Source organism: Lagenorhynchus albirostris, chromosome 8, assembly GCF_949774975.1.
Source record: "Lagenorhynchus albirostris chromosome 8, mLagAlb1.1, whole genome shotgun sequence".
NCBI classification, from domain to species: domain Eukaryota; kingdom Metazoa; phylum Chordata; class Mammalia; order Artiodactyla; family Delphinidae; genus Lagenorhynchus; species Lagenorhynchus albirostris.
This window is the reverse complement of record NC_083102.1, coordinates 4,580,031-4,595,582: the sequence shown is the minus strand read 5'-3', so window position 1 is coordinate 4,595,582 and position 15,552 is coordinate 4,580,031. Positions and strand designations below refer to the sequence as shown.

Here is a 15,552-nt window from a genome sequence, read left to right as displayed (position 1 = left end):
TTACAATGCATTTCAAGCATTAATAACGAAGAGGCAGCAGTATGATGGAAACCTAGTGTAATTGATACATCTGCTTCTCGGTAGCCCAGCCTATATACACTGATGGATGAATTGTTATAGAATTTTTATGGTAAACAGTATTACAGTCATATTCATAATACAGTTTTGGAAACATTGTTGCATTTTAAACACCACCACTTACCTGTGATGATAGACTGATCTGCAGGTTCTGCAAGTACTGGAGAGAGAGAGAGAGAGAGAGAGAGAGAGAGAGGGAGGCATACTGTAATGTAACTCTTTGAAAGCAAAGTAAGAAAATGAACACATTATTAATTTTATTTTATTTTTTTATTTTATTTTTTATTGAAGTATATAGTTGATTCATTTATTAATTTTATATATCACTTAACCTTGCGCCTGTGTAAGGATAGGCTATCCAGTTCAGTGTAAGTCTTGCACACGATCTTCTACACATATATTTTTGTATATTTGTTGGAAAAAAATCCACACATAAGTGGGCCTGTGCAGTTCAAACGTGTGTTGTTCAGAGGGTCAGTGGTATTAATATTTGTTTCAGGTTTTTTTTTTTTTTTGAAATAACCCTATTAGACAAAACCAAGTGTGAGAGGTTGTATTAGACAATGGTCTTTGGTCTTTTCTTGTCCCATCAAATTGTTTTTCTGACTGTCAGCATCCCCCCCTTTCAAACACTGGTTCCTTCCCCAGCAGTTTGCCAGTGATTGCCTTTCCTTACACCTGGTAAGAACTCTTTCAGCAGATACTTACGGAGTGTCGGCCACAGCCAGGACTGTGCCAGGGTGGAGATAAAATCAAGAAGAAGGACCCTGGGGCTCCCCTGGAGGCGCAGTGGTTGAGAGTCCGCCTGCCGACGCAGGGGACACGGGTTCGTGCCCCGGTCCGGGAAGATCCCACATGCCGCGGAGCGGCTGGGCCCGTGAGCCATGGCCGCTGAGCCTGCGTGTCCGGAGCCTGTGCTCCGCAACGGGAGAGGCCACAGCAGTGAGAGGCCCGCGTACCGCAAAAAAAAAAAAAAAAAAAAAAAAAAAAAAAAGAAGGACCCTGTTCTGGTCATCCTGCAATTTATAATCTAACAGTGTGGTAGGGTGGGCGGCTTTAAGTACGAGGTGGGTGGTGTGGCTGGTGAGCGAAGTGGCCCCTGTTAAAAGCACAGACTTAGGTGCAGTGCAGTGATTCTAGTGATTTCTGGCCTGCTTGTTAGCTTCTCTGGACTTCTTTAGCTTTGGGTCAGTCATTCACTTCGTTTATATTTGTTATTTGGAATTTACTTCCAGAAAAATGGTTCAGTTGAAGATGATCCAGAATTCTTAAAGTTCAGTATATATTGCCTCCCCTGGACTCTGGGTTGGCTTCGACTCTGCTTTTGGGTCTGGCGAGCCCTGGAGTCGAGGACTTGTGGGTCCACTTGGTTTGTGTACTTCGGTAGAACTTGGGAGTGCCCTCAGATGGGTCTTGCCTTTTATAAACTCCTTGTTGGGCCTGACGGGTCTCAGAGCCTGGCCTTGCCCAAACTCTTGTGACACCAAGACCTTAGTTGCTTGGAGACTGAGCAGTAAGGCATGATTTAAGTGGACCCGACTTGCTTTTTTTGTCTCACTAAATCTTATTTATTTAATGTGTGTTCAAAAATAGTAAAATTAGCATACGATTAAAATACATTTAAAAATCATAAAATTAATTTATTAGAACTTGGAATGTATTAATTACATCAAAAAATTTAGTATCAAGCGTCTTGAAATAACTTGTAAAATAGCATGAATTAATGAAGTTGCTTTCAGCACTGCTGGGAAGCGTTTGTATTCCTCGGGAGCATTACTGCAGAATGATGGCTCCTTGTCTCGACCTGACCGCTTGGTACGGAGGGCCTGCTGAGAAGGGGGGCACTCAGGAGTCTTTCCAGGCTCACATTTCCAGCAGATGGTTCCGGGGGGTGGTCCCCACCCCACTTTTTTTTTTTTTTTTTTTAAATTTAGGAGATAAGCAAATGCTTTTGGAACAGATGGTAGTATTTTGGCATTCATTTTAGTTAAGACTTTTGGAATCCATCATAAAGAGTATCTTGACAGAAGATGGGCTCATTCTGAAATGAGATGATAGAGAGCTGCTTCTGTCGGATACTCTCAGTACCTGGCAGTAGCTCTTCTAGACATGTGCCATGACACTTTAAGAAAATTATGGAATTCCCTAACCCCCCCAAAAGTTCGTGAAGTTTGGGAAGTAAGTACATTTTTTTGAGCGGCAGCTCTGGAATTGGAGCCTGCATATTTAGAGTTGGGTCTTTTTCTGTTCACTAGCTGTTTGGCTCTGGGCAGCTTAATTAACTTCTCAGTGCCTCAGTTTTCTTATCTGCAAAACAGGGATAATATTTACTTCCTTGGTAGGATTTTTGTAAAGATTAAAAGAATATAAAAGCACCTTAAAATTATTAGGGATACACAAATGTAATTCATGTGTTAATATATGAATTTTTCCAGTAGAAACAGGCATAATATTTTATGTTTTTGTAACTGCTTTCTTATCTGAAATTAGCGTTTGATTCTTAGTCATCACGAGATTTTTTTTTTTTTCTTTAATTTCACGGGCGTATTTTCAGTCTTGATATTTTAGGACTTGGAGAGCTTATAATAAAAGACATTAATGGGATATAGAGGAGAGTATTATTATCTAAACATGTGTTGATGACTTTGTGCTTTTAGGTATACCAAGCTTGGCTACGCAGGCAACACTGAGCCACAGTTCATTATTCCTTCATGTAAGTAAAGCTCCACCCTCGGTTTATAAAGGATTGTGTTTCTTATAATTGTTCTAAACATTCTAATTCTGTTTTTCACGGTATATGAATTTACTTGCCGTCTTCTTTTAGATGATTGTTCTGGTTACTGGGGAGTTATTTATGTTGCCATCTGGCTGCTGAGTATTGCTATCGGCCGTAGCTGTCACCTAAACCCTCCCAACTTTCTAGTCCTTTGATTCTCTTCTGATACAGTCCTTTGTCACAGTCATTGGAGTTTCAGCTTGGGTGGTTGGCAGAGGCCTTCATTCAGTCATACATGTCTCAGCTACTTAAAAGACGTATATGTGGTTCCTTAAGGTTAATTTGTAATTTTAAGTAAGTACAGTTTTATTAACTTAGCACTTTGGTGGACTATCTATTGTATTACACTATTCACTTTATTGAAAGATATTTTTTTTTTTTGAAAGGAGAGGTCTGTTTTATTATGTTCTGAAGTGTTCTGTTTTTGTTTAAATGTTAGTCAGTAGAGCATAATAAGGGAAGAAATGTCCACATTTTGGCCAGAGTGCATCCTAACCACTCTTTATTCACAGGAGACCCCAAGGTCAGGTTGGTTGTCCACAGGGTAGAATTCTTCTCTGAAACTGTTTAACTTCTGGGTTATTTTTTGGAGACCGTTTACCAAAGAGGCAGGTATGTCAGTCAAGAGTGGAGTGAAGTTCTGTCTCCTAAATGTAGCCCTTGTAAGATAAGTCACGATCTTAGAAACTGTAAGCTGTCGTGGGCGCAGGGACTTCTGAGCAACAGGCTGCTTGACCCCGGTAGAGCGTGAGCAGCCTCGCAGAGCGACGGGGAAGGAGCTGAGTTCTTAGTATTTGTTCAAGGGAGACCAAAGCCTTTCTGGTGGATATGGGTATTCAGATTGCTAGAAAGTGCGCCCTCATTCCTTGAGAACATTTAACTCACCTCATTCCAGGTCCTTGCTTGCTGGATAACTGATCATGAGCTTGATTTTCTAGGTCTAAATACTTGGTTACTATGATGGGGTGTCCTTGACAATAGGCACGCTTGGTCTGCTGGTCCTCATTTTAAATTCATGATTTGTTGTATTAGTCTGGTAGGGCTGCCATAACAAAATACCGTAGACTGGATGTCTTAACCAACAGACATTAATTTTATCACAGAATAGAAGCTTGAAGTCCAAGATCAAGGTGCCGTCAGGGTTGGTTTCTGGTGAGGCCTCTCTCCTTGGCTTGTGGATGGTGCCTTCTCACTGTGTCCTCACATGGCCTTTTCTTGTGTGTGTGCATGGCTGAGAGAGAGACCTCTGGTATCTCTTCTCTTCTTATAAGGACCCCAGTCCTGTGGAACTGAGGCTCTACCCTTTTGACCTCATTTAACCTGAGAGGTCCCATCTCCAAATACAGTCACATTGCGGGTTAGGGCTTCAACATAGGAATTTTGAGGGGACACAGTTCAGTCCATAACAATTGGCATTCTGTAGGGTAGATCAATCTTCTGTGAATTTTATATTGTGAATGCCAGAGAACTGGATCATTCCATGCTGAATTGGTAAACTGGAATTGGACTTTCTGATTTTTCAAAGCAGATTAGTTTTAACCTTGTGAAGTGCAGCAGCTCTAAGAGGATTGCCTTGCACCTCTTGCTTTAATACAGTTGTTGGCAGCATTCAGTTGGCTGCACCACTTCACCTGTCATCATTAACAGAGAGGGGATTGAAGTCAGCTATTAGCAGGATTCCATTCACTGTCAGCAGGCGCGGCAGCTCTCACATTGGTGCTGAGAACAGCAGTGGTGGAAGCTAGAAAGAAAAAGGTCAAGGAGGCAGGAGTAAAGGAAGAGTTATACCCTTGGCTGAATTTATTGCAAGAGTTAGAGAAGCCGTGGGGGACAGAAGGGAGTGCGTTGGGACAGGTGGGCAGAGGGCCTCGGGTACCTTGGGCAGCAGGCCTGCTGCACTCTCAGTCCTGGCAACCGAACCCTGTTGGTCGTTACAGAGGCTCTGTTCACAAGGTGAAGTTCAAGATGCAAAGTGGCTTCCAAAGAGAGAAGGGAGCTTGTCTGTACGTGTGTGGCTGTGTGGAGAGTGCCAGGACAGGGCCTTTCTGGTTCTGGTGGGCACAGGGGAGGCACCCCCATGCAGAGGGTGCTGGGAGAGCGGGCTGGGAACGTGGAGAAGTGCCAGCACTTGTATCTTAAGGAATTGTCGTTTTATTTTGCAAATGGGGAACCTTCGCATGTTTCCCAGGCTCCCTCAGGGGCCTTGTCCCAGACTAGAGAGTCGCCGGGCCCTGTCCTGGTCCGCCAGGGCAGCCTTGCCTGTATCTTATTTATTTGAGCTTCTGTGCAGAATTTGCTTGATTGTTTGAAGAAAGGTTTTCTCTACCTATTTTTTTTTTCCTTTAAGTTGTTGGAGAAAGTTGAGAGTCATTGAAAAGTTCCAGGCAGAGGAGTGTATGTGTGGTGATCACATCCATAGAAAGAGGATGTGGGAGGGGTCAGGAGAAAGTAAGTACATTTTAGACAGCTGATGTTTGAAGAGTTCAGGTGTAAACGTCCTGTAGGCAACTGGGTAAAAGGTTTGATGCTCTGGGGAAAGGTCTAGACTGGAGACAGGGATTGAGCCCTGAGATGCTTTTGTTTCTGAATGTCTTTTAAATCTTTATTTTGGAAAACAAAAGAAAGAAAGGTAATATAACAAAGACCCATTTACCTACCACCCAGAATGAACGAATGTTAACACAATTGCATCTTGTAAGTGCGTAATACAGGCATACATCCCTGTGAGTGCCAGCCCCCTTTCCTCTCCTCCAGTCCTTCCCCGCTCTCCCTCCTTTGCTGGACATTAGCTGTATTCAGTCCACGCTTCATCCTTATGTTACAGATGCAGGATACACTGACAGTATGTAGTATTTTGTGAATTTAAACATTTCAAAAATGATAATTATACTGTAAATAACTTTCTGCATTGTTTTTTTTTAAATCCTCAATATTTTGTTTTTAAGATGTGTCAGTGTTGCTATATACAGATCTAGATCAAAAATCTAATACGTGAATCTACATTTGGGCATTTTCCAGTTTTTTCTCTGTTGTACAAAATGATGCAGTAAGTATCTTCTTAGCCACATGTGCTAGTTTCCCAAGAGAAAATATGAGAAATGGGGTTGTTTCATCACTCAGGTATGCACCTCTTCAGCCTTGTCAGGTATTGCCAAACGGCTTTTCCAAGTGCCTGGACTGATTTAAATGCCCATCAGTAGTGGATGGGAGTTTCTGATTCTGCACATCCTTGACGACAGTTGATCTTATTTGACTTAAATTTTTGCCAGTCTAATGAATGTAAAATGATGTCTTATAAGTCTGCGTTTCTCTGATTACTAGGAAGGTTGAGCACCTTTCATTGTCTGTGTATTTGCCCATTTTTCTGTTGCATTTTTTTGTCTTTTTTATGGGGTTACAGAAACTCTGTGTATACTTTGAATACTAGTGTCTTGTAAATGTCCTCTTCTATTTTATTTATTTATTTATAATTAATTAATTTATTTTTGGCTGTGTTGGGTCTTCGTTGCTGCGCGTGGGCTTTCTCTAGTTGTGGCGAGCGGGGGCTACTCTTCGTTGCGGTGCGCGGGCTTCTTATTGTGGTGGCTTCTCTTGTTGCAGAGCACAGGCTCTAGGTGTGCAGGCTTCAGTAGTTGTGGCACGTGGGCTCGGTAGTTGTGTCTCTGGGCTGTAGAACGCTGGCTCAGTAGTTGTGACGCATGGGCTTAGCTGCTCCGCGGCATGTGGGATCTTCCCGGACCAGGGCTCAAGCCTGTGTCCCCTGCATTGGCAGGGGCATTCTTAACAACTGCGCCACCAGGGAAGTCCCTCTTCTCCTATTTTAAGATGTCTTTAAAATTATTTTTTAATCCCAGAAGTTTAAAAGTTTCATGTAGTTCAGTTTTTCACTCTTACCTTTTTTATAATTTATTTCTATTAAAAAAATGCATTTATAGTCTAAAGTCATAAAGACTGTCTGTATTTTCTTCTAAGAAAAAAGTTTTTTTTATGGTGTGGGAGAGAGTTAATTTAATTGTTTTCCAAATGGAAGGCCAGTTGCCCCAGCACCACTTATTGGAGGGTGCCTCTTCAATCATATTGAGGCTCTGTATATGGTTGGGAATATTTATGGTGTTTTTCTGTTGCAAATTCATACTGTATTAAATACTATTACTTTGGCATGTCTCTTTATATCCAGTGGGTCTGGTTCCTTCTCCTTTTTCTTTCTCAGAGTAGCTTTGGCTATTCTTAGGCCCTTACTCTTTATCATAAATTTTAGAATCAGTTTAAGGTCAGTGAAAAATTATGATGGGATTTTGATTAGAGACACATTGAATTTGTAGATTAATTTGGGAAAAACTTGGTATCTTGGGGCTTCCATGGTGGTCCAGTGGGTAAGACTCCACACTCCCAATGCAGGGTGCCTGAGTTCGATCCCTGGTCAGGGAACTAGATCCCGCATGCATGCAGCAACTAAAGATCCTGCATGCCGCAACGAAGACACGGCGCAGCCTAAATAAATAAATAATAAAAAAATTTTGATATCTTTATGAATTGAATTTTCCTATCCAGGAATATGGTATATATGTTTTATTGTTTATTCATGTTTCTTATGTTTTTCAGTAATGTTTTTCAGTATTCTTTAAAAAGCTCATACATACCTTTTGCCATATTTATTTTTAGGTACCTTTATGGTTTTTTGCTGTTGTGAATTTTTTAAAATTAAATTTTCTAATTGTTGTCACCATAGTAGGAATGCTGCTGAATTTTTAAAGTTGTTTTTGAATCCAACAGTCCTGCTGCCCTGTCTTATTTGTTCGAATAGCTTGCAGGTTCTCTTTAAGTTTTCTATGCAAGCTATTGTATTAACTGCAAATAATGGTTATTTTGTCTCTTCCAACCCCAATACTTCATATTTTTTTCCTTGATCTGGCTGCACTGGCTAGAACTTCTATCAGTGACTAGAACTGGGGATAGCTGGTGCTTTTGTCTTTCTGATTTTAAAAAGAATGATTTTACTGTTTCACTAGTGATTGCTGTCGGTTTTTGTGGAAATGCTTTTTCAGGTTAATACAGTGCCCTTGTATCCCTAGGTTACTAAGAGGTTTTTAAAAATTTTTTAAAAATTATGAATAGATGTTGACATTTAAGGCTTTTTGTGTATCTCTTGAGATGATTATGTGGTTTTGACATTTAGGCTCCAAATATGAATTACATTGATATATTTTTCAAATGTTGAACAGTCTTATTTTATTCTTGAGATAAACCCTACTTAGTTATGAAATATCAAGTACATGCTCAATTGTATTTGCAAATATTTGGGATTTTTCTATCAATGTTCAAAAGTGAAATTAGTCTATAATTTTCTTTATTTTGTACCAGTTTTGTTTGGTTTGTACATCAAAATTATACTGGCTTTATGAAATGAGTTTGTTAGCTTTCTTTTCTGTTCTTTGGAATGGTTTATATAAGTTAGGAATTATTGTTTGAAGGTTTAGTAAAATGTTTGACATTCTTCTGAGAAATATACTGGATATTTTTATTTTAAAAATTACTGTTGTCGGGATTTCCCTAGTGGTCCAGTGGCTAAGGCTCTGCTCTCCCAATGTAGGGGGCCCGGGTTTGATCCTTGGTTAGGGAACTAGATCCCACATGCCGCAACTAAGAGTTTGCATGCTGCAACTAAAGTTTCCACATGCTGCAACTAAAAGATCCTGCATGCCACATCTAAAGATCCCGCATGACGCAACGAAGATCCCACATGCAGCAACAAAGATCCTGTGTGTGACAACTAAGACCTGGCACAGCCAAACAAACAAACAAATAAATAAATAAATGTTAAAAAATAAATACTGTTGTCTGTCAACTGCTGTAGCAAGTGTTCTTGAGATATAGAATTTTTATCTAAATCTTTAGGTGTATTCTTCCTTAGATATACTCTCCCTGATAATCTTCCTTAGATTGCCTTCCGATGACTTTTTAGCACTTGGAGAATAGCCTATGTCTTCTGGTTATACACATTCTATACCCATATATATATATTTTTGATCTGCAGAACTTTTACATTGTTCTTTAAGTTTAATCTTCTTAGTTTTGATTCATCATTATAGCTAACTGAGGTGCTTTATTTTTTAATTTGTTTAAATAATTTACAAGCTCATACATACCTTACAACTATATTTTATTTGTGTTTAAAATATTTTATTTTGAAATATAGAGTCACAGGAAGTTGTAAAGAGAGTTTAGAGAGGTTCTGTGTACCCTTTTTCCTGTTCCCTCCACAGGTTACATCTTACACAATCATAGTACAATATCAAAACCAGGAGTTTGACATTGGAACAGTGTAAGTGCAGTTCTCTGTCATTTTATCCCATGTGTAGATGCCTGTAACCACCACTGCAGTCACGGTATAGAATTATTTCATCACCACAAAGATGTTGTGTTATTTCTTTATAATTACACGTATTATTATTTTATAATTACACGTGTTATTTCCCATGTTATTTCTTTATAATTACACGTATATCCCTCCCCTCCACCGTCCTTGCCCACTGACCACCACTAATCTGTTTCCGTCTCCATAATTTTGCTGTTTAGAGGATGTTATAGAGATGGAGTAATACAGTATATGTGTCCTTTTGAGATTAGCTTGCTCATTTGGCATAAAGCCCTTGGGTGCCATCCGGGTTGTTGCATGTATCAGTAGATTGTCCCTTTTTATTGCTGAGTGGTATTGTTCCAGTGTGTGGATGTGTACCACAGACGTTTAAACATTCTTCTTTTGAGGGGCATCTTGGTTATTTCCAGTTTTTAGCTATTACAAATATAGCTGCTATGAACAGTTGTGTACAGGTCTTTGTGTGGACATAATTTTTCATTTCTCTGGTTAAATCCTGTGCATAGCGCAAGTTGTATGGCAAGTTTGTGTTTAGTGTTTTTCAGTAACTACCAGAGTGCTTTCCACAGTGGCTGTGTCATTTTGCATTCCCACCAGCTATGTATGAGAGAGCCAGCTTCACCTTGACAGCGTTTGCCATTGTCACTGGTTTACTTCATCTGTTCCAGTAAGTATGCAGTGATGTCTCATTCTCCTCCTTATTTTCGTTTCCCTAACGGCCAGTGATGGCAAACATCTTTTCATGTGCTTATTTGCCATCTGCATATCATCTTTGAAATGTCTCTTCGTGTCTTTTGCTCATTTTTTAATGGTGTTGCTTGTATTTTTACTGTTAAGTTTTCAGGGTTCTTTGTATATACTAGATGTGAGTCGTTTGTCAGATATGTGGTTTGCAAGTAATTTCTCCCATCATTTAGCTTGTCTTTTCATCCTCTTCACAGGGTCTTTTGCAGAGCAAAAGTTTTAACTTTCGATGAATCAGCTTTTTGATTCATTGATTTTCCTCTATTTTTCTGTTTCAAATTTCACTAATTTCTGCTCTTTATTTTCTTCCATTTTCTTGCTTTGGGTTTATTTTACTCTTCTCAGTTCTTGAGGTGGGAACTTAGATTATTGATTTGAGACTTCTTTTTTCTAATGTAAGCATGTAGTGTTAAAAATTTCCTTCTTAGCACCGCTTTAGCTATGTCCCACACATTTTAATATTTTGTATTTTAATTTTCATTCTGTTCATGCAGTTTTTAGTTTCCCTGAGACTTCCTCTTTGATCCATGGATTATTCAGAACTATGTTGTTTAGTTTCCAAGTATTTGGGGGATTTTCTCATTATCTTTCTGTTATTGATTTCTGAGTTAATTCCATTGTAGTCAGAAAGCACACTTTTATGGTTTTAATTCTTTTAAACTTGTTGAGGTTCGTTTTATGGTCCAGTATTAGATTTATTTTGGTCCCATGTGCACTTCAAAACAGTGTGTGTTCTGCTCTTGTTGGGTGGAATGTTCTCTTCATGTCAGTTGGATCCTGTAGGTTGATGGTGTTGAGTTCTTCTGTATCCTTGCTGATTTTCTCTCTACTTTTTCCATCACTAGTTGAGAGAGAGGTAGAGTCTATATCTATAATTGTGGACTTGTCTTTTTCTCCTTTGAGTTTTTGTTTCATATTTTGCAGCATTCTTTGGTACATACACACTTAGGAGTGCTCTGTCTTGACAGATTGACTATTGCTATTTAATGTTCCTTTCTATCAGTGGCAATTTTCTTTGCTATAAAGTGTACTTTTTCTGATAGCAGTATGGCCACTCATACTTTCTTTGATTAATATTTTTGTGGAGTATCTTTTTCCATCTTTCTAGTTTTAACCTGCATACAGGCATACCTTGGAGATGTTGTGGGTTTGGTTCTAGACCACTGCAATAAAGTGAATATCACAATAAAGCGAGTTACACGAAATTTTGGTTTCCCGGTCGATTTTAAAGTTATGTTTACACTGTACTGCCATCTGTTAAGTGTGCAATAGCATATGTTTACAAAAACAGTGTATGTACCTTAATTAAAAAATACTTTATTGCTAAAAAATGCTAACCGTCATCTGAGCCTTCAGCAAGTCATAGTAGTAACATCAAAGATCACTGATCACAGATCCCCTTAACAAATATAATAATGATGAAAAAGTTTGAAATATAGTGAGAATTACCAAAATATGGCACAGAGACATGAAGTGGGCAAATGCTGTTGGAGAAGTGGCACCAGTAGACTTGCTCGACTCAGGGTTGCCAGAAACCTTCAATTTGTAAAAAAAGACTAAATAAAAGCAAAACACAGTAAAACCAGGTGTGCCCGTATATTGTTATATTTGAAGAGAGTTTCTCGTAGACAATGTAGAGTTCAGTCACGTTTTTCTAATCCACTCTACCAATATCTGTCTTTTAACTGGTGTGTTTAGACCGTTACATTTATTGTGATTATTGATTAGTTCTTTTTCTGTTTGTTCTTTCTGTTTTTCATTTCTTTGTTTTGTTTTACCTAACTTCCTGTGGATTACTTGAGTATGTTTTAGAATTTCATTTTGAGTTACCTGTGGTGCCTTATTTATTTATTTATTTAGGTTGCGCTGGGTCTTAGCTGTGGCACGCAGGATCTTTGTTGTGGCATACAGACTTTTAGTTGCAGCACATGGGAATCTAGTTCCCTGACCAGGGATCGAACCCAGGCCCCCTGCATTGGGAGTGCAGAGTCCCAACCACTGGACCACCAGGGAAGTCCTATATCCGTGGTGTTTTGAGTGCTTCTCTCTGTGTAGCTTTTTAAGTGGTTGGTCTAGTTATTATCTTATATGTACATAGCTTTTCTTAGTTTGTGGTGTCAGCATTTACCAGTTTCAGTGACATGTAGAAACCTTATCTCCCTTTATGTCCCTTTACCCTCCTCCCTTTCTGTTTTAATTGAGGTTATACATTGAGAAGCACATTAGCATTATAATTTTTGCTTTAACTGCCAAACATAATTTAGCAAACACAAGAGGAGAAGGAAAGTAATTGTAATTTCCATATTTTTGCTCTTGTTCTTCCTTCCTTCCTGATGTTCCAGGATTCCTTCTTTTATCATTTCCTCTCTGTTTAGAGAACTTTCTTTAGCCAGTCTTTTAGAGTAGATATGTTGGTGACAAATTCTGTTAGTTTTTGTTCATCTGAGAATGTCTAGATTTGCTCCTCATTTTTGAAGGAAATTTTGCTGAATATAGAATTCTGAGTGGGCAGTTCTCGCAACACTTGAAAATATGCAACTTCCTTTTGGGCTGATTTCTGATGAGAAATTTGCTGGAGGCATTCAGAATTTTTTCTTTGCTCTTTAGTTTTTGGATTATTTTTTGGGTTTATCCTCTTTAGAGTTTATTCAACCTTGAATTTATAGGTTTATTTTATTTTTTTTTGCCAAATTTGCCAATTTTTTTTTTTTTTTCTCACCACGCAGCTTGCAGGATCTTAGTTCCCCAACCAGGGACCAAACCCAGGTCCCCTGCAGTGGAAGCACGGAGTACTAACCACTGGCCCACCAGGGAATTCCCAAATTTGACATATTTTTAACCGTAATTTCTTTGGATGATTTTCCAGCCCTACCTCCTTTCTCCTCTCATCTGGGACTCGGAATACATGAATATTAGATGTGCTGTTGTCCAGCCCACGTGTCCCTGAAGCCCTGTTCATTTGTTTTTCAGTCTGTTTTCTCTTTGTCGTTCAGGTTGGGTTATTTCTGTTGCTGTCTTCAAGTTCATTGACTCTTTCCCATGTCGTTTTCTGCTGCTGAGCTCATCCATTGACATTTTAATTTCAGGTATTGTGTTTTCTGGTTCTAAAATTTCTGTGGGTTTTGTCTTTATATCTTTTATCTTTGCTGTGACTTTGTGTTCCTTTGCTGACTTCCTTTTATTTTTCATTTGTTTCAGGTGCATTTGTAGTTGCTCATTGAAGCGTTTTATGATGGCTCCTAAAATCTTGTTTGGTAATTCTGTTATCTGTGTCATCTCAGTGTTGCTATCTATTGATCATCTTTTCTCATTTCACTTGAGATATTCCTGGTTCTTGCTATGGTGAGAGTTTTTTTTTTTCTATTGAAACTTGGACATTTTGGGTATTATATTATGAGATTCCAGATCTTATTTAAATCTTATGCTTTGGCAAGTCATTTCTGATATCGCTCCAGCAGGGGAAGGGGGATACCCTTTGTTAATGCCAGTTTGGGGCTGAAGTTCAGGTTTTCCTCTTGGCCTTTGTTGACACTCATTTGGGGAGGGGCTCCATGTTGCTGCTGAGTGTGGGCGGGGGATCAGACCCCTGACTAGGCCTCTGCAGGTACCATCCGCCGGAAGGGTGAGGGGTGGAAGTGCTGACTTTCCACCAGGCCTCCTCTGGCAGGACCCCGGAGTGGAGGCAGAGGGGTGGGATGAGTCCTGGCTCCTGTGTGGTGTCTACACTGCACATGGGGGGTTGTTTTTCTGTCGTGTTTGATTGGAGTCGGGCAGTTGTATGTTTTCACTGCCCCTTTCACCTCCTTTGGCTGGAGACAGCAGGCTTTTGGGGACTGTGTTTGTTTGTTCCCACTGGTGTTTCTGGGTTGTTGGCTTCCCTGGCAGCCAGTGTAGGACACATGAAACAAACGAAAACCTGGAAGTCACCAGCGTGTTATTCCTTGGGTCCTGAGGTCCCTAGCCAGTCTGCTGCTTTCTCTTCACCTCTCAGCATTTTTATGTTTCTTTCAAATATAAAGTCCAGGGATTCTAGCTGTGCTTAGTGAGAGGAGTAGAGAAAAGTATGTTTACTCCATCTTTCCAGAAGCAGAAGTCCAAATTTAATTAACTTTGAATAGGTAATACATTCATGTGACATACAAATTAAATGCTGTAAAAAGATGTACAGCGAAAATTAACTCTCTACCACCCACTTCCCCTCTTAGATGGCAACTACAGTTTCTGGTTTCTTCCTTCCTGAGGTGACTGTACATGTACCGGCGAATATACACAGACGTGTTTTTACCTAAGTGGTGGCGTACCATGGACACCGTTTTGCACCTTGCTTTTTTTCTCCTGACGCTCCATCTCTGAGAACGTTGTGGGTCACTTCGTGAACTCCTGTATTGCTTTTCGTGGCCTCATGATATTCCATTGCATGGAGATGCCACATGTATGTAAGCAGTTGGAATGTTTAGGTGCTGATCCTGTTATCTGTTATATTTGTTGTCCTTTCCATCTTAATGTTCTCCGCACACTTGTTGTCTTTGTTTACACCTGAGTCAGGGTCCTGTAGGAAGCTGTGGTGTGCTGGAGAAAGCTGCGGGTGATTTAGATCTGTGTCCTACAGTGAGTCATGTGTATACTCCGTGAATACTTAGAGATGCTCCCTGATAGCTACTCTTCAGACACATTTCTCCATCATGTTCGCAAGGACTATTTGGACCACATCTTGCTTTTCATAGGTATGAACAAAAGGTTTTGAATATAAGCTCTATAAAGCTTTACTCTCTTTCATGGCTGTAGTTGCTTCCGTGTAATAGTTAAAAGAAGCACGCTTTATGGTTTGTCGCTGCTGCTGCTGCTAAAGGCCACTAAAACATAGGTCTCCTGTGCTTTGGGGTCAGAGTACTTACATCTCCCTTTTGGGAGGGATCAGATTTACTTTGTTCCCAGGTGAATTTTTGAGCGTGGTAGCTTCATTCTCACTAAGGTTAGCATTGTTTTCTTTAAGGTGGTGAGTTTTCACTTGGTTCGATATATTGCCCTCAAATTTTTGGCAGACTTGAATGAAGTCATGAATTGAAGAATCTTTTTGTCGTTGTCTCTTTACAGTCTTTTAAGCTGACTTGGCTGTTTAATTCTAAATTCGGGCATAGTTAAGTTTGGTCTTGCCCAGAGGGTGGAAGCTGGCACTGCCACACTGCGAGGAGTTTGGAGGTCTGCTGCAAGCCCTCTCTCCAGGGGCCCTTGCAATGCTAACTGGCGCATCGGGTGATTCTGTGTCAGCGCGCCACTGGATGGCATGGTTGGTGTTCAGAGATGGGTTGTGTTGGTTTCCACAGGTTGCCTTAGTAAGTGTTGGCCCTCCAGACTTTTCTGGCCCCATTCTCAGCCTCGTGGCCCTGATGGGCTCACTGCTTCCGACATGGATGCTTTCTCTAGGCTCAGCCCCCAGCATTTCCTGCAGAAATTCTGTCCTTTAGATTTGTGCCACCTTTCGTAACTTGAAAGCTTCGAGACTAAATGTGGCAATGAGTTGGAGTGAGAAAAGGAGATGGGCAAAGTGATTTCTGTCCTTTTTTTCCCACCTCTTTAG

General features: G+C 40.0%; 1 protein-coding gene across 13 annotated transcripts in view; it reads left to right on the top strand.

Moving 5' to 3' along the window:
- ACTR3B (actin related protein 3B) overlaps positions 1-15,552 on the top strand; it is a 227,737-nt gene that overhangs the window by 13,745 nt on the left and 198,440 nt on the right. For 10 of the 13 annotated variants that reach the window (XR_009541869.1, XR_009541873.1, XR_009541868.1 and 7 more), the window contains exon 2: positions 2,736-2,791. The exons of 1 other annotated variant lie outside the window; for it this stretch is intronic. Coding sequence is in view for 3 of the 12 variants with exons in the window: in XM_060156296.1 (XP_060012279.1) it covers positions 2,736-2,791 (56 nt within the window). In the remaining 9 variants the exon portion in view is untranslated. Of the gene's footprint in view, positions 1-2,735; positions 2,792-9,782; positions 9,898-13,297; positions 13,317-15,552 lie in introns of those variants that run through there. 2 more of the 13 variants (XM_060156298.1, XM_060156300.1) reach the window with 2 other exon arrangements.